Source organism: Spodoptera frugiperda, chromosome 21, assembly GCF_023101765.2.
Source record: "Spodoptera frugiperda isolate SF20-4 chromosome 21, AGI-APGP_CSIRO_Sfru_2.0, whole genome shotgun sequence".
NCBI lineage: Eukaryota > Metazoa > Arthropoda > Insecta > Lepidoptera > Noctuidae > Spodoptera > Spodoptera frugiperda.
In genome coordinates, this window is record NC_064232.1 from 2,109,331 (window position 1) to 2,134,905 (window position 25,575).

The 25,575-nt window shown below is 38.1% G+C and overlaps 2 protein-coding genes and 1 long non-coding RNA gene across 7 annotated transcripts in view; 2 read left to right on the forward strand and 1 right to left on the reverse strand.

Annotated features, from left to right (window-relative positions):
• On the forward strand, window positions 1–7,616 carry LOC118280329 (kinesin-like protein KIF23). The gene is made up of 2 exons (XM_050702050.1): window positions 1–6,797; window positions 6,947–7,616. The coding sequence occupies exon 1, from the start codon at window positions 127–129 to the stop codon at window positions 2,743–2,745; it is 2,619 nt and encodes an 872-aa protein (XP_050558007.1). The 5' UTR covers window positions 1–126; the 3' UTR covers window positions 2,746–6,797; window positions 6,947–7,616.
• The window catches only part of LOC118280327 (serine/threonine-protein kinase BRSK2), a 47,937-nt gene that overhangs the window by 22,001 nt on the left and 361 nt on the right, over window positions 1–25,575 (reverse strand). For all 5 annotated transcript variants that reach the window (XM_050702049.1, XM_050702048.1, XM_050702047.1 and 2 more), the window contains exons 2-6: window positions 18,015–18,338; window positions 12,589–12,683; window positions 11,437–11,522; window positions 10,552–10,692; window positions 9,685–9,835 (exon numbers count right to left, since the gene is read on the reverse strand). In XM_050702049.1, the coding sequence (XP_050558006.1) occupies window positions 9,685–9,835; window positions 10,552–10,692; window positions 11,437–11,522; window positions 12,589–12,683; window positions 18,015–18,105 (564 nt within the window). In that variant the 5' untranslated portion in view covers window positions 18,106–18,338. The remainder of the gene's footprint in view (window positions 1–9,684; window positions 9,836–10,551; window positions 10,693–11,436; window positions 11,523–12,588; window positions 12,684–18,014; window positions 18,339–25,575) is intronic.
• LOC126912031 (uncharacterized) overlaps window positions 1–25,575 on the forward strand; it is a 129,663-nt gene that overhangs the window by 12,123 nt on the left and 91,965 nt on the right. The gene's annotated exons all lie outside the window — the stretch shown is intronic.

Consider the following 25,575-nt stretch of genomic DNA (forward strand, 5'->3'; position numbering starts at 1 on the left):
TCGCAATTCAATAATTGAATTGTTTGTAACATATTGATAATTCATGAACGACCGTTGCTTTGATTTGATCAGTCCGTTGAAAAATACAATTTGTGATAGTGTATGTGATATCAAAATACGTTAAAAATGAAGTCTGCTAAATCGAAACAAAGGTTGAACGACATGCGAACGCCGGCTAGGAGTAAACAAAACCTAATCGGTGAGCGAGATCCCGTTCAAGTGTATTGCCGACTGCGGCCTATGCAGAGAGACTCGGATTCACCATGTATGAAGATAATTTCGCCAACCACGGTGCTTCTGACGCCCCCAGCAACTGCTCTAAGCTACAGAAACGAGAATGCGAAGACTATGAAGTACACATTCAAAGAGGTATTCCCGCCAGAAACGAATCAACAAGAAGTGTTCGATAAAGTCGCCTTACCGATCGTCGAAGGCCTAATCAAAGGTAAAAATGGCTTATTATTTACTTACGGAGTCACAGGCAGTGGCAAAACGTTCACAATGACCGGTGAGCCACAAAATTGTGGTATTTTACCGAGATGTTTGAATATAATTTTCAAAACCATAAACGACTTTCAAGCTCACAAATATATCTTCAAACCTGATAAAATGAACATGTTCGATATTCAAACTGAGGCGGAGGCCATGTTGGAACGGCAACAGGAGCTCCATAAGTTCAAAAGTGGAAGGAAGAACAATTCAAATCCTGACCTCGCCATGTCCTCGTCTGACGTCACCAAGATCGAAGGCATCAATGAAGACAACCAGTACGCAGTGTTTGTGACCTATGTAGAGATATACAACAACAGTGTCTTCGATTTACTTGAAGACGGGCCTCCCATAAGTAAGAATTTACCCGTAAAAATCATCCGTGAAGATGCAGCTCACAATATGTATGTTCACGGAGTGACTGAAGTAGAAATAAAGTCTGCAGAGGAAGCTTTCGAAGCTTTCTACCTCGGTTTGAAGAGAAAACGTATGGCGCACACATCTTTGAACGCAGAATCTAGTAGAAGCCATTCCGTCTTCACTATCAGACTGGTGCAGGCACCGGTAGATGAGATGGGAGAGGCTGTGATTCAAAATAAGAAGTTCCTGAACATCAGTCAGCTGAGTTTAGTTGATTTGGCTGGCAGTGAACGCACAAACCGCACTAAGAACACAGGCCAACGTCTCCGAGAAGCTGGCAACATCAATAAATCTCTCATGACTCTACGAACATGTCTAGAGGCATTGAGAGAGAACCAGATCAGCGGTACCAACAATATGGTGCCTTACAGAGAGTCGAAGATCACACATTTATTCAAGAACTTCTTTGAAGGAGAAGGCCAGGTGCGCATGGTTGTCTGTGCTAACCCTAGAGCTGAAGATTACGATGAGACTCTCCAAGTCATGAGGTTCGCTGAAATGGCTGCAGAAGTTGAAGTGGCTAAGCCTCAAATTATCGATGTGGCTGCAAACATTGGCCTCGCTACGGGCCGTCGTAAGGCCAACAGGCTATTCACTACAGCCCGAGACAATTTATCCAGGCCAGAAGCTAAAGAATTGGAGATGGACTTGGGTCTGGTCTACAGTCTTGGACCAGACTTCCCAAGTATAGAATTGAACAGTTCTCAAGCTGCTCACATCATCAAGGAACTGATGGCACATTTGGAAATGAGGATCAGTCGGCGCGAGGCTTTGAAACGCAGCAAAGCTATCAAAGACGAGAGGCTTAGGTCTGCTCTTTTGGACCTTGAAAAGGACTCGCTAGAGGTCAGAAGCGAGAATGCATCTTTGAGAGGTCAGTTAGCTGCAGCAGAACGCAGGGTCAGAGCTCTAGAAGAACGCTTGACCGCCACTGAGAATGCGTCCCTCACTCATCAGCGCAAACTCTCAGAGATGACAGAATACACATCCTCTTTAAAGAGGGAGCTGCAAGAGAAAGAACTACTGCTCAGCCAAAACAAATTCGACAAAGAAAAACAGAAGAAGATTCTAGAAAGGAAATACAACCACAAAATCGCAGCGGAACATGAGAAAGCGAAAGAAATACATTCTGAGAAGGAAAGATTGAAGAATGCTATAGAAGAGAAAGAGAATAGACTTAGAATAATAGCTGAAGCTCTGAATCGAGGTGATTGTGATGGATTTAATAAGATTACCGGAGAAATGGGTGCGCAGACAAGCAACAGAGATTTCACTCCGGGTTCCACTCCTAGAGCATTACCAGCGCATTTGTTGACTCCGTTCAGTTCTGTACCTCAAACTCAGATACAAAGAGACACGCCAGCTTCATCTCGTCGTGGGGTAGCCATAGCCAACCCTCGTCATCGCAGATCCTTGTCCGCAGACGGCCGAGGATGGGTAGAACACGCACCAAACAAAATAGTCCCCATGGGCACTGTTATGAAGCCCAGTATCATAAATAGTAAAGTTGTGAACAAACTGACCAGTGTGAAAGACATAGCCAACTCTAGGACGTCTAAATACTGCCTTATATCGCAAGAACAGGATACAGATGGTGAATTGGAGACGAAATTGTATAAAGGAGATGTGGTGCCGACCTGTGGAGGTGGTGCCCAAGTGATCTTCAATGATGTTGAGATGTTAAAACAGTTTTCTCCTACTAGAGAATCCTCTCACTCCAACCGTGTTTCTGGGACGTCTTGTGCAAGGCATTCAGGCAAGCGTAGGGATACCACCCACTCTCCGCCCCAAACACCATCGAATACAAGCAAAAAGCAAAGGATTGATGATGATTGATCATCAGTAAATGGTAAGAATCTTTGAATAATTATCTTTTTTCTCATCTTTTTGATGTTTAGGATCCTGGTATTTGCAAATGTGATCCGTTAATTTAAAAGTTCAGTTGTAATGATTTGTTTAACATAGATTGTGTGAGATAGTCTAAATAATTTTGTTGTTATTAAGTACTGATTGAAGATAGACTAATTTTTCTATTACTTAGATGATTTTTGTCAATTTAATTTGGTATTTAAAGATTCTTAATTGATATTTTTGGTGTATTTTTTTAATGATTTTGATTGTTAATGCGTATTTAGAAAGCAGCTATAATATTTGGCAGTGTTAGGGGAAATTGATAAAATTGTATTTAAAAATACCATTAATATTAATTATTATGTTATCGACTTACTCACGTAACTGTTTGACGAAGAACTCGACTAGTTTCAAGCCATACTAGAGGCTCATATTCATGAGCAGTATTCCGCGACACACGACGCGGCGATTGTCGCGCTGCTACTGCCTCTAGCATGGCTTGAAACTAGTCGAGTTCCTCGTCAAAAAGTTACGTGAGTAAGCCGATAACATAATAATTAATTTAGTATGTCTCACGAAATCTATAATAAAATTACCATTAATATTATCTAGTTTATTATCTAATATATTACTAAAACACTAACTTAAGTTGTTAAGACTTCTAATAATAATAATATATATAGTAGATATGTTTATTGAATAAATAATGTAAGTTTTGGTTTACTTAATTAATATTCAATTAACTAATTATAATTTTGATTAAACTGCCTTATTGGTCGAGTGGTCGCAAGTGCGACTGCCGGACAAGGGGTTTCGGGTTTGATTCCCGGGTCGGGTTAAGTATAGCTGGGCTTTTTCGAAATTTTCTCAGTAGTAGCACGGAGTGGAATTGTATCCAGTATATGGCAATAGGCTCACTCCCTATTACATGGACCCATAACACAAATGTTAAAAAATAGGTGTACATTGTAAAGCGGCATTACTGCCGTAACGTGCATCTCTGCCTACCCCTTCAGGGATAAAAGGCATGACGTTGTTGTATAATTTTGTTTTATTTCTTAAAGAAATGGTCACATACAAAAGTTTTTAGCCTCCCTAGTACCTATATCTATATACATAATTACATAAGCTCCTAATATATAACTTCACTTTCAAATAAGTAGGTTAAATACATTTATTCAACTAATATTATAGATATACCTCTTCACCCACGCTTAGATAAAACCATGTGATTTTTTAATCATAAGTATTGAAGACATTTTGAAACTGTGATCCATAGAAAATTGCTCATTTTACATTAAAAAAATATGTTATCCTTGCACATTTAGGTACTTATGTCTGTCTGAAAAATCCTTTGATGTTATGTTATGCTTAGTGCAAAATTTTGAAAATATTTAATACAATTCATTCTATTTGGACATGTAATACTGATAAATATTTTTCCTAAATAATTGTTTCATTGACAAATTTATGATGTAGTAGCTTAATAATTAATAAAAAACAATTTAAATTGTTAGTATATGAAATGTAATGATTTTCCATTGATTATGTTCAAGTATAAGGCTCAGGGGTGTTTCTTCAAAAAAACTTTAACTTTTATTTAACAATTCATTATTCTGCCGCGATATTAAGCATCATGGTAGCTTATTGTCATCCTTATTTTTATTGGATTGGTTGAGAGCAGTGTCACAGCTTAATTTATTGAAACCAAATTTTGTTTCAATCGGCAGAATTGTTAACTTTTGGTTGAGGATAATACCGTCGTTAACTTTTTGTGATTTTTTGTTTTGAGGATCACCCTCCTACTAATACAGATACCATTAAATTAATTTCTTTATTATTCTTTTTGTTAAAAGAAAAACTGATTATGTGAATGAAAAATTTGTATTTTGAAAATTTAATTTTTGTTTTTTTACTAGTAAGTATTTGTTTACAGTACATAATATTATGTTTTGTATTGAAATTTTGTAAGTACATACCTACCTATCTTTAAGTTGTAATATAGATCTGATTGTGACGTATTTACTTCATTTATTTATACCTAGTAGAGACTTTAACTCTTGAATCTTAATGTTCGGCTTAAGGCGACAGAATACTTGATCATTATAAAGTAGTTACCTAACCATTATCATCAGTCCGTGTCAGCCCGTGACAGTCTACTGCTGGACTATGAGCCTCTTCTACATAAGAGGGTTTGCCACAATCTCTGGGTTGGAGATAGCGATTTAAAAGGTTCAGGTTTATCAGAGAACGCTGCTGCTATAACTATAGTCGCTTATCGACTCAATATTACATGTATCAGTAGAGAAAAAAGGAATTATGTTTACTATATAAAGTTTGATTTATAAATAAATGAAGTAAATATGTTGTATAGAAACTGTGGTATTGAATTAAGTGGTTTAATATGTAAAAATTTCGTAAGTGCGATAGATGAGCACTGTTTCTAGCTAGATTACAGGTCGCGTAACGACATTATTGGTTTTTAAAAATAGATTTTTGCAAGGAGTAGGTAGTGCATATAAATTACCTAACATGCTTTGGTTGCTAAGCGTTTTTAGTGAATGCGCGAAGCATTGCAACAAAAAGTCGTCTTAGGCGACGGTCCATAAACTAATCTAGTATTGTAATATCAAAGAAACTGTCATTTCAATATCACTACATAGTATAAAACAAAGTCGCTTTCTCTGTCCCTATGTATACTTAAATTTTTAAAACTACCTACGTAACGGATTTTGATGCGGTTTTTTTGATAGATAGGGTGATTCAAGAGGAAGGTTTATATGTATAATACATGCATAATATATCACCATTGCACCCATGCGAAGCTGGGACGGGTCGCTAGCTAAACATATAACCAACCGACTTTTTAATTAGAAAAAAACGAAAGAAGAGAGCTCTCTCAATGCGTTAAACACGTTTAACTGCACTTTTTTTATAAGGTGTTAAATGGGACCAATTAATGAAGTAAATGACTCGACATTTTTTTTTACAACTCAAGTAATTAAAACTGTTTAAAAAGAGGAAATCGGTAATGTCTATATAGGGGTGATCTTTCCTGTGGGGTCGTGCGGGTAAATCTGACCTGCATTGAACTTGTTCAATTAATTCATTTAAGCATTGTTTTGACTCACATAATAACTTGTAATTTTCATTTTGAAATTTATGTTCTAACGTTGCTATTAGAGATATAACGAATATACGCATTCGCATTCGCGAATATACGCACCATTTTTTATTTTCAAACTGGTATCAATGATTGATGATTTATTTTACTATGCTCGGAAGTCTCAAAGCCAAAGCATTTATTTCAATACGCTACTTTCCTACTAGTCAAATTCAATACTTTTATCGAAACGTCAATAACGATATTTTTTTTCTATGAAATTTGTATGAAATAGTGCGTTGTGACGTCATTAGATTTTTAAGTCAAATAGCAGACTTATTTCTAGAAATTTAGCTAGAAAAAATCGAAAATTAAATAGTTCATCAAATTTATGAATGAGAGTGTGATTATTTTTTAATATTTTATTGTATTGAAAAGTTGTAATAATTTATTTTTGACCGAGGATAGTACCCAATTAATCTTAAATTAGGCACTTTTGAAAGGTCAAATTGAATTGTCCATCAGTTTGTCTGTCAGTGAATTTAGGCGCTGGTTCCAAAGTGTAGCTTCGGTAGTTTCTGTAATATGACATTAGTCAATGTCTCTAAAATATGGCATTCGTTAGATCACGATTGTAGCTATTATAATTTTGGTGTAAATTGAAGAGAAATGTCGTTAATTTCCTTTTTTATTGTATCTTTATAAAGGAAATGCTATTATGGGCGTTGTAAGTTTATCAGTATGAGTTAATTTGTTTTATTATGACTAATATGGGTTTACCACATAATGTTATAACAAACATATCAGGTAGTTTCCTCAGTCAAAAATATTTTTTTTACATTTTTCAATAGAATAAATAAAAAAATAATCACACTTTCATTTTTAGATTTGATGTTCTAGTTTTCGAATTTTTTAGCTAATTTTCTGTAATAAAGTAATAAGTCTGCTATTTGGCGTAAAAATCTAATTACGTTATTTACATTTTTCAATAGAATAAATAAAAAAATAATCACACTTTCATTTTTAGATTTGATGTTCTAGTTTTCGAATTTTTTAGCTAATTTTCTGTAATAAAGTAATAAGTCTGCTATTTGGCGTAAAAATCTAATTACGTCACAACGCACTATTTCATATAGAAAATATAGTTTTTAAAGTATTGATTTTTGACTAGTGTGAAACTAGCCTATTGCAAGGGGCTTTGATGAATGTGAAAAATGCACTTTTCGCATTTAATGCTTCACCTAAAACCGTAACTAAAACATCTATTACTTGAATCTGGTACAAAATTACCACTCAATTCAACCTCTTACTACCTAAAATCCAAAGAGAAAGCTCAATTAATAACGTCCCTACAAAATTGTATCACATGATTCTCTTAAACAAATTCACTTAACTATTTTGTAGCGTCATTGTGATCCTACCATTTGTAGACACTACACATCAAGTAAAACTAAACCAGTGTAAATTGACCGTCGAATGTGTGAAAGGGTCATAGAAAGCGAGACCAAAATAAACTGGTTTTGTATAGTTTCATGTATAGACTATTATAATCGTCCCACACAAGAACCACTTAATTCAATTATAACTACAGTTTTGCGTGTAATGTACTTAATTCAATAATACGAGGATATGGGTTATATTTAAACTTTGGTTTAATTATTATGTCTATTGGCGGCCATATTGCGTTCGTTGTCAGTTCTTTCCCGCCTTGTTTTTGGCGCGGAATTGTATTAAAAATAGTTTTTTCAATTGATTTTTCTGTTGTTTTATTTGCCTTGCTTGTTACCTATGTGTTATGTGCTACTTCTGAGCTAGGAGTCACAGGTCAGACAGTGTTTTTGGGCTTTTTTTACTTAGGTACACTACATATAATACATTATAGGTGTCCAGATCGACTGGAGTGATGTCACGTCATCGTCACGACTTAACTACCCTTAGTACGAGTTTGCTTTAGGTTTAAAGTAATAGAAACTAGGCGTTCAGCGCTCTGATTTGTTGGTTTATTCGAGCCGGCCAATCAAAGCGCCGAACGCGCTCTCGTTTTGATTGCTTTAAACCTAAAGCAAATTCGTACTAAGGGTACAGGAAGAGTAGCTATTGCTACAACCAGCAAACCACTCATAGGAACTCCTTGTTGCTGGTGGTCTATGGGTTACCAGGTTATAATGTCTGCTAGTCTTGCCACTTTGCTCAACACTGGAAACGACACTCGTCGATTTCAATGTATGCAGCACAGTATAAATTATTATTTTCTCTCGACAATAGGTTTCTTTTATGACATAAGCAATCACCATTACATCATACACAAGTGCGTCGCCGGCCTTTTGGGGAATCGAGAATTGGGAAGGAGGGTGATTGGGTCTCCGGTAACCTCACTCACACAACGCAAGCGTTGTTTCACGTCGTTTTTCTGTGAGGCCGTGGTATCACTCCGGTCGAGTCGGCCCATTCGTGTCGAAGCATGGCTCTCCCACACTTAAATAGGTGCACGCTAAACGCTATACAACATAATTCAATTAGATATAAAAACCAACAGGATACAGACAATCTGATAAATTGTTGGGTAGCCATGTATATGTATGTATGTACCTACAAAATTGTGTTTAGATGGTCGTTTGGCGGGTAAAGTTCGTTGACATTACTAGCCATGTTTGACCACGCCTTTTTGTTCTCAAAAAATACCTAATGTTCTTATGAATTGATTTTTTTTAAGGGGGGAAATCATCCAATGACTTCTGCTGCCTTGGGTGAGGTGAGAGGGAGTGTCAGACTCTTACTGACTTAAAACCACCTTCTTCCTACTCCCGCTTTCCTAGCCGGAGCCCCGTTAATATACCTGCTAGGTAGTCCGCAGCTCTCTTCTCACACGGAGAAGGTTTGAGCATTAATCACCACGCTTGCTCAATGCGGGTTGGCGATTTCAAACTTATAATTAGAAATTATAAGCCCAGGTTTCCTCACGATATTTTCCTTCACCGTTTGTCAGTGGTGTCTAAATAATAGAAATGTGGAACTCCAGCTATGTGGGAATGACGATATCCACCAAGTGGCTGATAGTGATTGGATGGATGAAGAAGATGGGTTATTTCCGCTCGGTAACACCATTTCGTCAACACTGTTGACGATCGGGAAAAACAAAGTTTCGTTCGTTCACAGTGTTGACGATCGCTACATATTATTTCGGACTAGCTTCCGCCGGCGACTCCGTCCGCGCGGATGTCGGTCTTCGCGTGGAAGTTTTATTTCTCCATTTTGAGTAACTCTGACAATGATATCTTATCCATAATAATTAAGGAGATCCCTCTATTGAGCTACTGCTGTTGATCAGAATAAAACTGAAAAATAAAGATTTTTTTTCTACGTATTTTTCCAGGGATAAAAATTAACCTATTTATGCCCATGATAATAAGATATAATTATACCAAGTTTCATCGAAATCGAACCGTTAGTTTTCACGTGATGCCTGAACATACAGACAGACAGACTAATTTTTTTTTAATCACATATATAAGTATTTGGGTTTGGTATCGATCCAGTAACACCCCCTGATATTTATTTTTTCAATATTTTCAATGTACAGAATTGACCCTTCTACAGATTTATTATATGTATAGGTAATTCCCGTTCGGTAACACCTTTCTTACCTGTCGTTAACACTGTTGACGATCGGGAAAAAAAAGTTTCGTTCGTTCAGTGTCCATGAATGCAGGCTTATACTCAAAAAAAAATATTTTACTTATTTTTAGCCGTATTTTACTTATTTTCCATATACCTATAGTGATGATAGGGTATCAACAGGTGCCCGATTTACTGGTACTCACCCTAATAACTTCTGGGCAGGCGTAATGGGGACTGCCGCAAGATGTCTCTAGCAGCGATCCAGCCGGCTGCAGAGACGCCATTCCGAAATCAGCTATTTTTATATTATTCCGCTCGTCCAATAGTAAATTTTCAGGTTTCAGATCGCGATGGCTGAAAGGAAGAAAATTATAGTGATAGGTAACTCTTTATTTTACTTTACAAACTTAGAGGGATAATATTTACTACAAAATGTTTTTAATAGTAAAAAGTCTCATGATATCAAAACTAGATGGCGCTAGTACCTAGTAGCAAAAATAAAACTGTGTGGGTGGTGTAAACTGAGTGATCGACAGTTACAGAGTAGAACATGGGTCTGTTCTCGCCCATTATTGGTTTTTAAAAATGTCCTCCATTCGCATAAGTATGGAATTGTTGTATTACGAATTATTTAGTTTAGTAGGTATTCTGTACCTAATTTAAAAAAAAAATACTGGTTCAGCCAATTAACTCTTATCTCTCTTCGGCCACATCATATGATTCTGGCATACCTCTTTCGCTTTATCTACATTCATCAATCTCTTCACGCATACTCCTCATATGAATGAGAATGCTTTTGATTGAACCCTTTTTCAGTACATCGATGTATGTCGACTGCACGGTTGGCGTGGTGGCTGGGCAACTGGCTGCCGTGCAACGTGTCGCGGGTTCGATTCCCGCACGGAACAACTCTTTGTGTGATTCACAGATTGTTGTTTCGGGTCTGGGTGTCATGTGCATGTGAAATTCTATGTTTGAAAACGCACCCACGACACACAAGGTTTTTTTAAAAAAAACTAAATAAATGTCTGTCTGAGTAAAAGTAAAACAACATAAAATACAATACGCACCATATAGAATGACTATGACAGAAGTCCAGTGCAGATATGATTTGTCTAAAGAACCGCCGCGCTTCTTTGGGAGTCAGCCGGCCTTTCTTCACCAAGTAGTCGAAGAGTTCACCACCGCTGACATGTTCTAATACTAAATATCTGGAAAGTATAAAAAAAATGGTTAAAAGCTTGTAAAGATTATTTTTAGGTGACGGCAAGTCCATTGTTATGGAAGAAGTTGTTGGGAAATCGAGGTTTGCGAAGGGGGTAATTAGACCTTCAATAACCTTTCTCACACAACGCAAGCGTTGTTTCACGTCGATTTTATGTGAGGCCGTGGTATCACTCCGGTCGAGCCGGCCATTACATATTTGGCATAGATCGGGCAGCAGCGCTCTCTGATAAACCTTAGGTAATATTTTAAACAACTATCTCAACACCGTTTGCCAAGTGTAGAGATTATATTATGACTTCTTAACAATCCATGGTGTTACAAGCCTTTTTTTTTAGTGTGGAAAATCATCCAATGACTTCTCCCGCCTTGGGCGAGGCGAGAGGGAGTGTCAGACTCTTACTGACTAAAAACCACCCCGTTCCTACTCCTGCCCGTCGAGCCGGAGCCCCGGTAAACCCGCTTGGTAGTCCGCAGCTCCGGATTAGTGTTACAAGCATTTGGAAGTGGGAATTGGACCTACAGATTTTTATAGTTTATTGATAAACTAAATACTTACATATTGAAGCGTAAGTATTTTTGTAGTAATAATTTTATAGTTGTGGTTAATTGTAGTGTATAATGTAGGTATTATCTATGATTATATTTATTGTAAAAAAAATGTATGACAAGGGCACGGACCAAGAGTCCGTGGAGAACAAATATTAATAGAAATAAAAAAAAATACTTACAAATATTTCTTATTCTCGTAAACGTCGGACAGTCCTAAAACGTGGGGGTGCTCTATCAATTTCATAATTGCTATTTCTCTTTCAACCTGAAAAATAAAACAATAATATTTTAAGTTCAATCAAAATAAGACATCACTAACCGTCAAAATTCAGTATATTTTATTTTAAGTATTGATTAAAAGATGGCGCTGTTTACACATTAAGGTATTGAAGAGTTTGTTTGTTTGTTTGAACGCGCTAATCTCAGGACTGGTCCGATTTGCTTTTTGTGTTGGATAGCGCATTTACCGAGGAAGGTTATGGACATATAACATCACGCTACGACGAATAAAAGCCGAGCAGAGCGAGTAAAACCGCGTAAGTAGCTAGTTTAGCAACAAGCGACTTACCGCCGCCCCCACAGTCATTTAAATAAATCATCACGCTATGATCAATAGGAACCGAGCAGAACGGGTGAAACCGCGCGGAAGTAGCTAGTAATTAATAATTACACACGTAAATTGATTTGTTACGCTTTGAGACCAAAAGTGGTGGATAGGATTCGACTAAGTGCTTTGATTAGAAACTTTCTGAAACCAATTTGATTACACGATGGGTGCAGTGGTTAAACAAACAACTGGAATGCGTCGCGGATTTAATTCTCACTCGAGACAATAATTATTTGTGAAATCTTCAAGTTTATATTGAAATTATTTACGAGATGCATGTAAACACGGATGTTGACGGGGTATGAAAATTAATAATCTGTTAAGTCCGTCAGTTAGGTAATGAAAAAACATTAGACACGTATTTTTTTATAAGATAACAATACTTAGGTAAAACGAATCAAAGTTTAAGAGAGGAAGCAAATACGTTATTTCTTCGTATAAAACGTACATGGAAATTACGTCACGCGATATTTTAAATCAATATATCTTCGAAACTATTAATCTCCGTAAGAAAAAAAAAAAACGTGTCCAATATTTTAAAATAATCTACAAGACGGACTTTAAAATAAAAATTAATCTTCTAACCTATTAATTGTGTTTGCACGCACCTACGATACTAGAGAAAATTTTAATGTGGGTCAAACAAAGCGATTGAATAAGAAGAAGAAGAAATTGTAATAAATAAATAAACGACATTAAAACTTAAAACAACAATGTATTTTACCTTCATCAGTACAGATTCGCTAAGTTTCTCCCGGTTGATGATTTTGATGGCTACCTTCTTCCCCGTGACGCAGTGCACACCCAACTTCACCAGACCTGGAATCATTAATTAACAATTATAACAAGATATTTTTTATAGTATAAGTTCGAAAACGAGCAGACGGATCACCTGATGGTAAGCAATCGCCGCCGCTTATGGACATCCGAAACACTAGAGGCATTACAAGTGCATTGTCGGCATGTTGGGGGTTGGAATTTAAGGGTTGTTGAGGAGTCCGGGATTGGGAAGATTGGGAAAGGGGGTAATTGGGCCTCCGGTAACCTCACTCATATAACGAAACACAAACGCAAGCGTTGTTTCACGTCGGTTTTCTGTGAGGCAGTGGTACGTACGAGTATCAGGTCACGTCTCACCCAAGGTGGCAAAACTCACTTAATCTTCCTTGCATCCTTGCAAAAACCGGTTCCTTACTAGATACTTACGTATCTTTTGTGGAGTGGGGGATCATCCTTTGACGCCTTCCACCTTTAGTGAAGTGAGAGGTGATAGACTCTTTTTTATATTATATAGGGCCATACGAGCACACGGGTCACCTGATGGTAAGCGATCATGGACACCATTACACCAGCAACACCAGAGGAGTCACAGGTGGGTTGCCGGCCTTTTAAGAAGGAATACGCTCTTGTCTTGAAGGTTTACTAACTAAACACCATTCCATACCTACTCCTGCTTTGAGCCGGAGCCCCGGTAACCCTATCTATCCCTAACGGCTATCCGCAGTTCTAGGTATACCTACGTACTGAATATTTAGTTTGTGTTGGAAAGGAGTCACAATTTCCCACGGTATCGTTTGTCCACAATTTACATTTTAGGTTTAGTGCGAAACAGGGGTTTAATTTCAACATTTCCTGTGCGACATTGGCTACTAATGTAGAGCTGTTAATACCTCCCTCCTTTCTTGTGTATGGAAATTTCTAGAAAACATAACATTACGAGATACTTTTTAACCGACTTCAAAAAAAGGAGGAGGTTCTCAATTCGACCGTATATATGCTTTTTTTAAGTACCCAACAGAGAAGTATGATGTGACTTCTTCTACTACGATGTGTCTTTACCATTTGTCAGTTTGTAATGATTGCTGAATTATAGTATGAAATGCATTTTTCTCCCTAACAGTACCCATGTAATTTGTGGTGTGGCGTCACAAATGCAACTGCCGAGCAAGACGCCTTATGCTTAATTTGCGGGTCGGGCAAAGCATTATGATTTGTAATTCCGTTTATCTAAAATGTCTCAGTAACAGCACGAAGTCTAGAACTTGTCCCTAAGTATGAGAGTGAGATTCATAGAATAACTAATGAACAAAAAGGGCTTATTTATTTATTTTTTAAGGAGGGAAAATCATCCAATGCCTTCTCTCACCTCGGGCGAGGCGAGAGGGATTGTCAGACTCTTACTGACTGAAAACCATCCCGTTCCTACTCCTGCTTTTCGAGCCGGAGCCCCGGTAAACCCGCTAGGTAGTCCGCAGCTATAGGAGAAAGAGAGTTACTGTTACGTGGAATATGATGTTATGTTATTATCAACGAAACACAAAAACGAGAAAGGTATTATCAACTCTACAGCATGTCTACCGAGTACTCTATATCGAAGAAGGCATACAATTTCAACATCATTCAGTCTTTGCAGTCGGAAAGGGAAACAAGTGTACTTTTAAATAATGACACTAATACACGGGTAAGTCAATTGCATACAAACATACACATTTTTTTTATGGAACAGACGAGCAGACTACTAACAGACGACAGGTATTACCTGATGGTAAGCAATCGCAGCCGCCCAAGAACACTTGAAACAACAAGTGCGTTGCCGGCCTTTTCGGGGTTAGGAATTTGAGGGTTATCGGGGATTGGGAAAGGGGGAATTGGGTCTTCGGTAACCTCACTCACACAACGCAAGCGTTGTTTCACGTCGGTTTTCGGTAGTAATCATCAATCAGTAAAGTAAGTATCGTATTAGCTTCATGGTCGATATCCCACTCACATGCACAAAGCAACTATCGTGAGACATACTAAATTAACTAAAAATCACGGTTTACTCGCGTAAATTAATGGAGAAAAGCTCTACTAGTTTCGAGTCACAGAGGAACTCCAAATCATGAGCAGCGTGCGCAGACGCGGCGACGTCAGATTAGGCTGCGTGACGAATTTACCCTTTATTGTTCTAATAAATGCTATTTTTTCCAGGATCTTAGTTCTAGCAGTTCTGAACATTGTAAGCAGTTCTTCAGCTATGAAGTACCATACAGCTGCAATACAGTCTGTGCCGCCCAGCGTCTCTCTCACACCGTTGCGGGAGAATCAAAACACTGGGAATTCTATCCCTGATCCGATCAGTGAGTATCATTAGGCCTTCGACTGCCGGCGAAAGAAAAGCTGTTTACAACAACCCTTTCGGTTAAACTAAGCATCGACAGGCCCGCATCGTACGCATTGGACATATCGCATCAAACGGATAAGATTTTCAGACTGCGTCCACTGTATCGGCTAAGGTATCGGCAGCGTTCGCATTGCCGACGCGTGTATCAGCAATCGTATTGCCAATGCCGTTTTCCCTCGGATTTTTGGCATCGGCATTCTAAATGCTAAAATCCGAGGTGAGAGGAAGTGTCAGACTCTTACTGACTCAAAACAACCCCGTTCATACTCCTGCTTTTTGAGCCGGAGCTCCGGTAACCTGCTAGGCAGTCCACAGCTTCGGTCTAGATAGTCTATTAAGCACACCAGCACGAAAAGTCTTGAGTAATAGTTCAGCAAAAACACAATATATTTAATAGCTAACCAAACTACAGATGCTATGCTAGATATATTTTCAATTCCAATACAAAAACGTAACGTAAAAGTGTACAAAATATGAAATACAAGATATTTTCAACGGTAAAGCTTTGTGAATAGAATTGAAAGCCATTCAGTGGTCAGAATTGACTGGTCTCTAGGAAATAACATTGTTGAGGTCTTGTCAGCTGTCGATAGCCGCCATTTTGAAAACCAGGTCACCAATGGCAATGGTAACGGTTACTGGTTTGAAATTCGGTTCAAAAGTGGAATTCTGTTCGTTCGTTGTTCGAATGGTTGAATTTTTTTTTGTTTTCAGTTGTTTTAAATTCGTTACTGCCAGTTAGAGTTATGTAATGGTTTTATTCTGTGCTCACATGTTTCATAGCGTGATTGAGATTGAATTTTTTTCTGTTGGTTTCGTTGAAATGTCTATTTAATATTTTTTTCAAGTTTTTCAATAATTTTGCCTCGTGGGTCGAGTGGTCGCAAGTGTTACTGTCGGGCAAGGGGTCTCGGGTTCGATTCCCGGGTCGGGCAATGTATTACTGGTTTTTTCGGGTTTTTTGAAATGGTATCGGCTTACTCACGTAACTGTTTGACGAGGAACTCGATTGGTTTCCGAGAAACTCACGAAAATTATAATAAAACTTACACACATAACTTCACGCCTATTTCCCATGGGGTAGGCAGAGACAATGGACCGCCATTAGCTACGACTCTTACATACCTCTTACGCTTCATCAACAGTCATCAGTCTTTTCATGCATGCTCGTTGCTTAAGGGTACTTTTAATTGATTACTGGAGCTCCGGCTCAAAGCAGGAAAAGGAACGGGGTGGTTTATAGTCAGTAAGAGACTGACACTCCCTTCCGCCTCACCCAAGACGGGAGAAGTCATTGGATGATGTTCCCGCCTCAATAAAAGGGTACTTTTAATTTGGCATTTTAACTTGCAACCACTCGACCATATTTTCATTTAGCTAGTAATTTAATTTAATGAAACCATAATAAAATATTAACGATGAAATTAAATAAAACTGAATTTATTACTCCGTGGTTGGAAAGCTTGGAACCTTGCCCACGTTTAGCCTTCCAATCAAGCTTTAATAATTGTGAATAGTAAACTAAATAGCATTAATATTATACTGAACATACTGAAACTCCACAACTGCAGTGGTAATGAACTAATTAAGTGCATTGCTATGTTATAAATAAATTAGTTGAGTAGGTTTTTTAGTAGGACTGCTGGGCGATGGGGCTTGTTTACTATTCTGGATTTGCAACGTCTCGCCTTTTATCCTTGAAGAGAAGGCAGAGGTGCACATACGGCACGTAATGTCTCTATGTAATTAAATTTGAAATTTTCGAAAAACCGAAAAAAGCCCAGTACTTATTACTTTGCGCGACACGGGAATTGAACCCGAGACCCCTTGGCCGGCAGACGATATTGCGACCACTCGACCAACGAGGCAGTCTATTATAAACTAATCTGGATATGGTTGCGAAAACTTTCATGCTGGGTTTTTATGGGTTAATCATCAAGTATTGCCTATGTAGACACCCGTTGCCAGTCCTTGACCAATGTAACTAATTCGATTTGTAAGATTTCCAAGTAAAGCTAAATTCTGGAGCTATGGACGATCTAGCATGTTACCGGGTTTCCGGCTCGAAGCATTTGTGCCGAAGCATGGCTCTCCCACACTTATCTTGATGATTCTTGGGTCATGCATAAAATACTTATAACATGATGGGGGTAGGCAGAGAAAATGGAACGCCAATTGCTACGACTCTTACATACCTCTTTCGCTTCATCAACAGTCATCAGTCTTTTCATGCATGCTCGTCGGTTAAGGGTACTTTTAATTTTGTCCATTGATAAATATTATTGAAATTATCTTTTCCAGACCCATTCCTAACCAGTTCGTTGCTACAAGCTTTGGTCGAAGAATCTGAGAGTAAGAAACGCGTCCAAAGGTACCGAGATGTCGCCAAATAATATCAAATAAAATAGTTTCTCATTTAAATCAATGTTTTATTTACTACGCAACGTCACGCCTTTCATTCCCGAAGGGGTGGACATTACGGCATGTAATGCCGCTATACAATGTACAATACATACTTTTCACCATTAGTCTTGTAAGTCCCATGTAATACATAATGTTGACAAAAGTACCTAAGTATATGGTTTAATTGAAATAAAAGATTTGACTTTGACTTTGAATAGCCTATTGTCATATAGTGGGCACAATTCCAGACTCCGTGCTACTACTGAGAAAGTTTCGAAAAACCGAAAATAGACCAGCAATATTTTGCCCGACCCGGGAATCGAACACGAGACTTTTGTACGGCAGTCGCACTTGCGACCAATGAGGCAGACTTATTTACTACGTAAATCTCTATAATATAAAAATAAGTCGGGTTTTCCTTCGTGGACGCAATAACTCCAGAACGCATGAACCGATTTCCACGGTTTTGCATTCGTTGGAAGAAAATCTAAGAAAAAAGCAGTAGAACAGGGAAAATCATGTCAGTGGCGAAACGCAGTTCGTCGGGTTTGCTAGTCAGGTGAAAAAGTAGCTATAATAATTACCTGTCTGTCCCTTTCCCAAGGTTTTCTCCAGCCTGAAAGGTCCCACATACTGGTAGACCTCTGAGGTCCCCGTAGAACCTCCGCCTTCCATCTTCACGCTTGACGCCGGCTCCAATCACGAACATAAAAAATAATCACATTTCACCAACATTGTTCAGTCATCTCGCCGAGAGATGGCGTTGTAATAAATTTATAGTCATTTTATTTTTTTCAACACTGTTGAGTCTTTCGATTGACTTGCATACCGATTTAGTGATTTTTTTTTTTTTGTTATTTGTTATTTGTTATATATGTTTTATTTCAGTTAAGTCAGTGTTTTTCTTCCTGAAAGGTAATAATTGTTATTTTTAGATTTATGTTAATTGAATTAATTTTAAACATTCCTGTGTCTCAATGATGGTTATCTGGTGAAAATTGTACGTAAAAAGTAAGCATATTAGAAAAAAAATTAGTAAATTAGGTAGATATAATATGGCACCCAACATGGGACTTCTTAGAATCAGAGCATTTTATACAACACTAGCTGACCCGGCAAACGTTGTTTTGCCTAATAAATTATTTCTAGAAAATAGATAATAGCCCATTCTCAGACCTACTGAATACGCATATAAAATTTGGTATAAGTCGGTAAAGCCGTTTCGGAGGAGTACGGTAACTAACATTGTGACATGGGAATTTTATACAACGTGTAACAAAAAGGGGGTATACATATCAATTGCACGGTTTCTAGATAACATAACAAACGATACGGGAAGGGTTTTTAAACTCATGTTTTCATGGTACCAAGTTATGAATTTTTCAAATCGCGCCGACGCGCGAATCAAAATTAGGTAGACAAGTAGGGCAAGTGACCCGGTTGTGGCCACCGACCCCTTTGTGGCCACTTGGGCCTTCAAATATTTATAACTAAGGCATGGACAAATAAATTACTCTGTGATGTACAGTATTTAAAATATTGAATATTGGAGACACTGATACCGTTGGCAGCTTTGATGTGTCAAACTTCACTTCGATGCAACAAGTCATTATTTTTAGTTGAGGGTGAAATTGTTAAGATCTTAACAAAAAGGCTAAGGCGAGCGGGTGAGGATTTGGTTTTTATTTTTTTAATCTTTGCTTATTGTTTGGATGTTTATGTTAATACTACATGAAGAATATATTGTCTAAGTGGAACTAAAGTTATTTTGTCGCCGTTTCTGAAGTGGGATTATTAGAAGGTGGCCACTAATGGAGACAAAATTATGTATTTCTACATCTTTGGCCACACGGCTGGCCAAAACTTTTGTACATAAACGCCCCACTTCTAGTCATTTATCGTAATTTATTTATTATTTTTCCTTGGCTTTACATATCAACAAATACATATTTTTCATTTTCAGAGATGCAATAAATTGCCTTCACACAAAGGGAGGTCAGTTTACTTTGCAGCTTTTACCAACGTCATATAAATGTTGATCTCTTTATTTGTAAGTTAAATTCAAGTGAAGTAATAATATTTCATATTTTCCAGACTAAATGAAAACCATTGTTTCTTAAATGTCAAATTTAGTTAATAAATTTTGATTACTTTTATTGTATTTTTTGATGGCCAGAACTGGCACGCGACCGTGGCCAGAAATGGCACGAACCTGGCCAAAAATGGCACAAACTCCCTTTTTTTTTCTTTTTTATACAGTTATTTTTCTATTGGACGTTCTTAAAAAAAGGGTTGTCTTAGGCAAGATTAATACATGTTAAATGACTTTTTACAAGAAATATGTTCGTGATAACAAAAACTATAAGTTAAGAAAGCCTCAAAGTCGACAAAATTCTTAAAGTGGCCACAACCGGGTCACTTACGATACTAGGCGATCAGATTGACAGAAAAAATGTTTCGTAATATTAGCAAGTGATCCCTGTAGTGTTGTGACATGTTTGTATGATTTAAAATCAAGAAGTATGCGACACCAAGTATTTGGTACAAATTTTTTTTTAAACGTTGTTTAAGCTGAAACTTTGTGTAGAGATTCTATTCAACCTGTATTCATCAGGGCTTCTTGATGTATATGGGTATTTTGTTACACTCTGTATATTGAATAAACTCCACGCTTTGCATGTGGGATAAATTCCGCTGTTTAAAAGGTTCACGTTTATCAGATTCTGCTGGTTTCCATCAAATGCTATTCACAAGCTAGTCATTTTACAACACCCACGTGAAGAGTGTAGGTGGTGAATGCAGTCACCAGACGGCCAATAACCTTTCCAGTAATACCACAGAATAATAAGTAGGTAGTAATAAGTAATATTCCTTAGCCAATAAGTTCATTTCTAAGAATCAGGGAATGCCCGTCGTAACCACAGATCGATATATCTGTTTGATTATTCAACGGGTTAGACGGCCGTTTCAATGCAATTTTGTAAGTAGAAAAAAAATTAGGTATCGATGAAAATCTATACTAATACTAGCTACTTCCGCGCGGTTTCACCCGCTCTGCTCGGCTCCTATTGGTCATAGCGTGATGTTTTATAGCCTACTAGCTACCCGCCCCAGCTTCGCATGGGTGCAATGGTGATATATTATACCTGTATTATATATTAAAAAAAACCGCATCAAAATCCGTTGCGTAGTTTTAAAGATTTAAGCGTTCATAGGGACATACAACATGACAGAAAAAGCGACTTTGTTTTATACTATGTAGTGATAGCCTTCCTCGATAAATCGTCTAGTCAACACAAAAATATTTTTTCAAATCGAACCAGTAGTTCCTGAGATTAGCGCGTTCAAACAAACTCTGAACGCGCTAATCTAAAGCTGAAGAGTTTGTTTGTTTGTTTGTTTGAACGCGGAGCTACTGGTCCGATTTGAAAATTCTTTTTGTGTTGGGTAGTGCATTTATCGAGGAAGGTTATAGGCTATAAAACATCACGCTATGACCAATAGGAGCCAAGCAGAGCGGGTGAAACCGCGCGGAAGTAGCTAGTACAGGATAAAGGTACGCGTTCACAGGCTCACATCGCACGCATATACGTTTTTCGACTTATCCCGTGTTAACTGTTTGACGAGGAACTTGACTAGTTTCAAGCCATTCTAGAAGCTTATATTCATGAGCAGCATTCAGCGATGCGATGCGGCGATTGTCGCTCTGCCACTGTCATAGTATTTTTTTTTTTTATGAATCAAGCCGGTAATCGAGCAGACGTATTACCTGATGGTAAGCAATCGCCGCCGCCCATGGACACTTGAAACACCAGAGGCGTTACAAGTGCGTTGCCGGCTTTTTGGGATTTAGGTTAGGTTTAAGAATTTAAGGGTTGTTGTTCGGAAATCGGGGATGGGGAAGATTGGGAAGGGGGGAATTGGGCCTCCGGTAACTTCACTCACACAACGAAACACAACGCAAGCGTTGTTTCACGTCGGTTTTCTGTGAGGCCGTGGTATCACTCCGGTCGAGCCGGCCCATTCGTGCCGAAGCATGGCTCTCCCACACTTTTTACCCACCATTTATATATTCAGTATACTATGTATAGTGTACTATATGTATTTCGATTCGGAGCTGCGGACTACCTAGCTGGTTTACCGGGCCTCCGGCTCGAAGAGCAGGAGTAAGAACGGGGTGGTTTTTAATCAGTAAGAGTGTGACACTCCCTCTCGTCATTGGATAATTTTCCCCCCTCAAAACAAAAACCCTGCGATGCTATGAAATGCGAATTACAGTAACTGGCAAAAAGTGGGCGTTATTTTTAAAGTTAAAGTCAAAGTATTATTTTTAGTTCTTTTTCGATCCTATCGTATTTTTCTGGATAAAAGTTTACTAATGATTGTCGATCCGTAACGTGTTTGTTAGTTACAAACTAATGGCACAGCTTCAGCGGTGTTTGCCAAAATGGACGAGAAATGGGTGTATTGTATACAGATAGTGAAATTTATGACTTTATCGGCTTTTGTTGGTTCGCGGTTGTTGGTGGTTTAGTGAACGGGATAGATAGAAGTGTTAATTTGGTTTCACATCACATCAATAGCCTATCTGCTGATCATAGGTCCCTTCTCACATGGAGAAGGTATGAGCATTAATCACCATGCTTGCTCAATGCGGGTTGGCGATTTCCAACTTATAACAATTAGAAATTATAAGCCCAGGTTTCCTAACTATATTTTTCTTCACTGTTTGTAAGTGGTGTTATAGTGTTGTTTGTTAGCTTTTAAACTGCGATCTCCTACTAGCCTGCCAAGAGTAGAAACTATGGCAAACCCATCTTATTTAAAGGAGGCCCATATTCCAGCAGCAACCCTCTTACCCTCACGACACCCACGGGAAGAGTAGAGTTGGTGATTTGGTCACAAATGTACCTATATTCTACCCTGTAGACATCATAAAGAACAACAAACCACGCTACCAAGCTGAATTTATTAATTTACTAATAAACTTTTGCACAACGAAAATCCCAAATGAGACGAATAAATTGTGTAAACAATGAAATGAAAATTCCTGAAGTGACAGTCTTTCAGTTTTGTCTGCAATTATCTCGGCGCGGGAGAGTGGGTACCTACTACAAATATTTTCAGTTTTCACTAGGTAACCGAATTGGGTCAGCGAGAAAGGCTTTTTTCGCATTATTGGATGACTGCCAGTCTTGGAACTTGAAAAGGTGCATGAGATATTACGTTTTTGATATATAATAAAGCTTAATTTTACCTCTAAAGGTAGACAGAACAGAAGTGCACTCATAAAGGACCTGTTTCAATTAATTGATAGGCACTATGTAATAGATAATTCCGAATTAAGATGATTTTCCACCAGAGATGCGCTATGTAGCTTTCTTTTCTTGGGCGAGGCGAAAGGGAATGTCAGACTTTTACTGACTAAAAACCACCCTGTTCCTACTTCTGCCCTTCGAACCGGAGCCCCGGTAACCCGCTAGGTAGTCCGTAGCTCCGGATATGTAACTATGCTACAAAGATGTAATAGCTAGGCTGTGAAACTATGTGACCGTTTCCACTGATACTAAGCTATGTAGCTGTGTGAGGAACATGCACAGCTCGAGTATGCGATGTATCAATAGTAGGGAAGCCATCCATAGCACGCATCTTTCCATATAAAAAAACATACTTTAGCTGAGTCCGTTTCCACCAGTGCTAAGCTATGTGTACCTACCAATGAATATGATTGGTGGAAGCCAAACGCATCCACAGCAATGTAGCATATTACAACTCTGGTGGAAAAGCACTCTTAAAGTATATTTTTTATAAGATTTTGTTTCCAAGAAATTCGACAATTCACGTTTGATAGCAAGTAGGTAATTATAATTATTATTGTAAACCTTGAACCTTAGTTTTTTCACTTTGGTAACACCATGTTGTGGTCTAATCTGATTAAGCACGAGCCTACTTCTTGCGGGTGCTTTTCCACCACAGATGTGCTATTATGCTATTATGCATTTTGGGGGTCAGGAATTTAAGAGTTGTTGAGGAATCGGGGATTGGGAAGGAGTGTAATTGGCTCTCCGGACTCACATAATAAATCAACGCAAGCGTTATTTCACGTCGGTTTTCTGTGAGGCCGTGGTATCACTCCGGTCGAGCCGGCCCATTCGTGCCGAAGCATGGCTATCCCACACTTTTGGCTTGCACCAAATTGGTGCCACCAATCATATTCATTGGTACACATAGCTTAGTACTGGTGGAAACGGACTTAAATAAGCTATGTTTTTTATATGGAAAGATGAGTGTTATGGATATGAGCTATGAATGACTTTCCTACTATCGATACATCGCACACTCGAGCTGCGCATCTTCATCGCACAGTTACTTTGCGGCGACGTATCTTCATAGCACATCTTACTCGCACAGCTAGCAATGGTCACATAGTTTCGGTTGCGCCTGCACGGTTGGCGCGGTGGTTGGGTAACTGGCTGCCGTGCAACGTGTCGCGGGTTCGATTCCCGCACGGAACAACTCTTTGTGTGATCCACAGATTGTTATTCCGGGTCTGGGCGTGATGTGTATGTGAATTTGTATGTTTGTAAACGCACCCACGACACAGGAGAAAATCCTAATGTGGGGCAACGTTTTTAAAAGATAAGTTTCACAGCTTAGCTATTACATCTTCGTAACATAGCTACATAGCATACGTATCTCTGGTGGAAAAGCAACCTAAACAGTATGTGGTAACTAAAATTATTTTTTATTTACGTACCTACATTACCTACATATCTATTTAAAACAAACTTCACTGCTTAGTATTTCGAGTGTTCGCAAGTATCAAAGCTTGTTTCCTACACATCACATCAACAGCTTATTAAGCGGCCACTGCTGACCAAAAGCCTCTCACACGGAGAAGGTTTAAGCATTAATTGAGATAGGCAAATAATTTCCAGATTCCTAAAAATTTTGAGTAGGTACCAAATCAGAATATGGAATTATGGCCGGTGGGCTCTCTCACTCGCCTCTCATTATATGCGACTCGAGTCGTAACATAAAAATCATAAAAATATCGGTGTCATATTGTAAGTATATGACCGCCTCTACCTACTCCCTTAGATATATAAAGGAGGAAAAGACAGGACGTTATGTGAATGAGCTTTATTTTTCAAATATTTGCAATTAAGTACCTTTTTTTGATTACGGGGGGAAACCTTCAAAAGGCGCCTAGCTTTCTGGAGAAAAAAAAAACTAGGGAGTGTGCGATTTTTACCTCACTAAAACCACCCCGGAGGCTATCTTCAGCACCTGTAAGGGGCATTGGTTCCTCTAATAGACCTGCTCCGGAGCCCTCACGGTGCGACGCCTGTTACGGCACATGCTTGAAAGATATCCGTCTCCCTTGATTGCAATTAGGTATCTAATTACTTAGCCGTTTGACCGTCTTGCCTAAATCATAGTCAATATCACTCTACATTTAGAATAGAGAGAGAGAATTTTCGTCAATCTAGGTCGTCGTTATCACATCAGTATTTACTGGGCAAAGACCTCTTCTCACACGGAGAAGGTATGAGCATTAATCACCACGCTTGCTCAAGGCGGATATGTGATTTCAAACTTATAATTTGAGTAAGAAGCTAGATTTGCTCACTTAGCGCACTGCTAATTTTAATAAAAAATATGGTTTTCTATAAAATATTAACAGGGTTTTTGATTTTCTATCTTAGAAAACGAATCTACGGCTTTTGGATTGAATTATTAGAGATATATTTTCAATTTAAATTGCTATTTTAAACGCCTACACTGACCTAATAAAATGTCTAAAATTCGATATTTACGTAAAGGACTTTTATAAACGTGGTTTTATATAGACCTTTTATCAAACCACGTCTATTTAAAGTAAGAAATACTATTTTTAGAAGGTAAATATGGCGTCCAAATTATTTTTAAAGCATTAAATCCACATTTTAACATTTCAAATAAAATAATTTCGTAATTTCACAAATAAATCGTTCAAATAAAAAAAAAATACGCGTGACAGATTAAATATTAAATGAAGAAAAAAAATTAATGCAGGCTTTTCACACAGCTCCAAATTGAGGCACAGGAATTATTTTATTATTCCTATTAAGGAATAATTTTATTAATGTTGTTAACTTGCAG

What these genes read in the sequence shown, in the direction of transcription:
- LOC118280329 (XM_050702050.1), top strand. Translation starts at nt 127, where the DNA reads ATGAAGTCTGCTAAATCGAAACAAAGGTTGAACGACATGCGAACGCCG.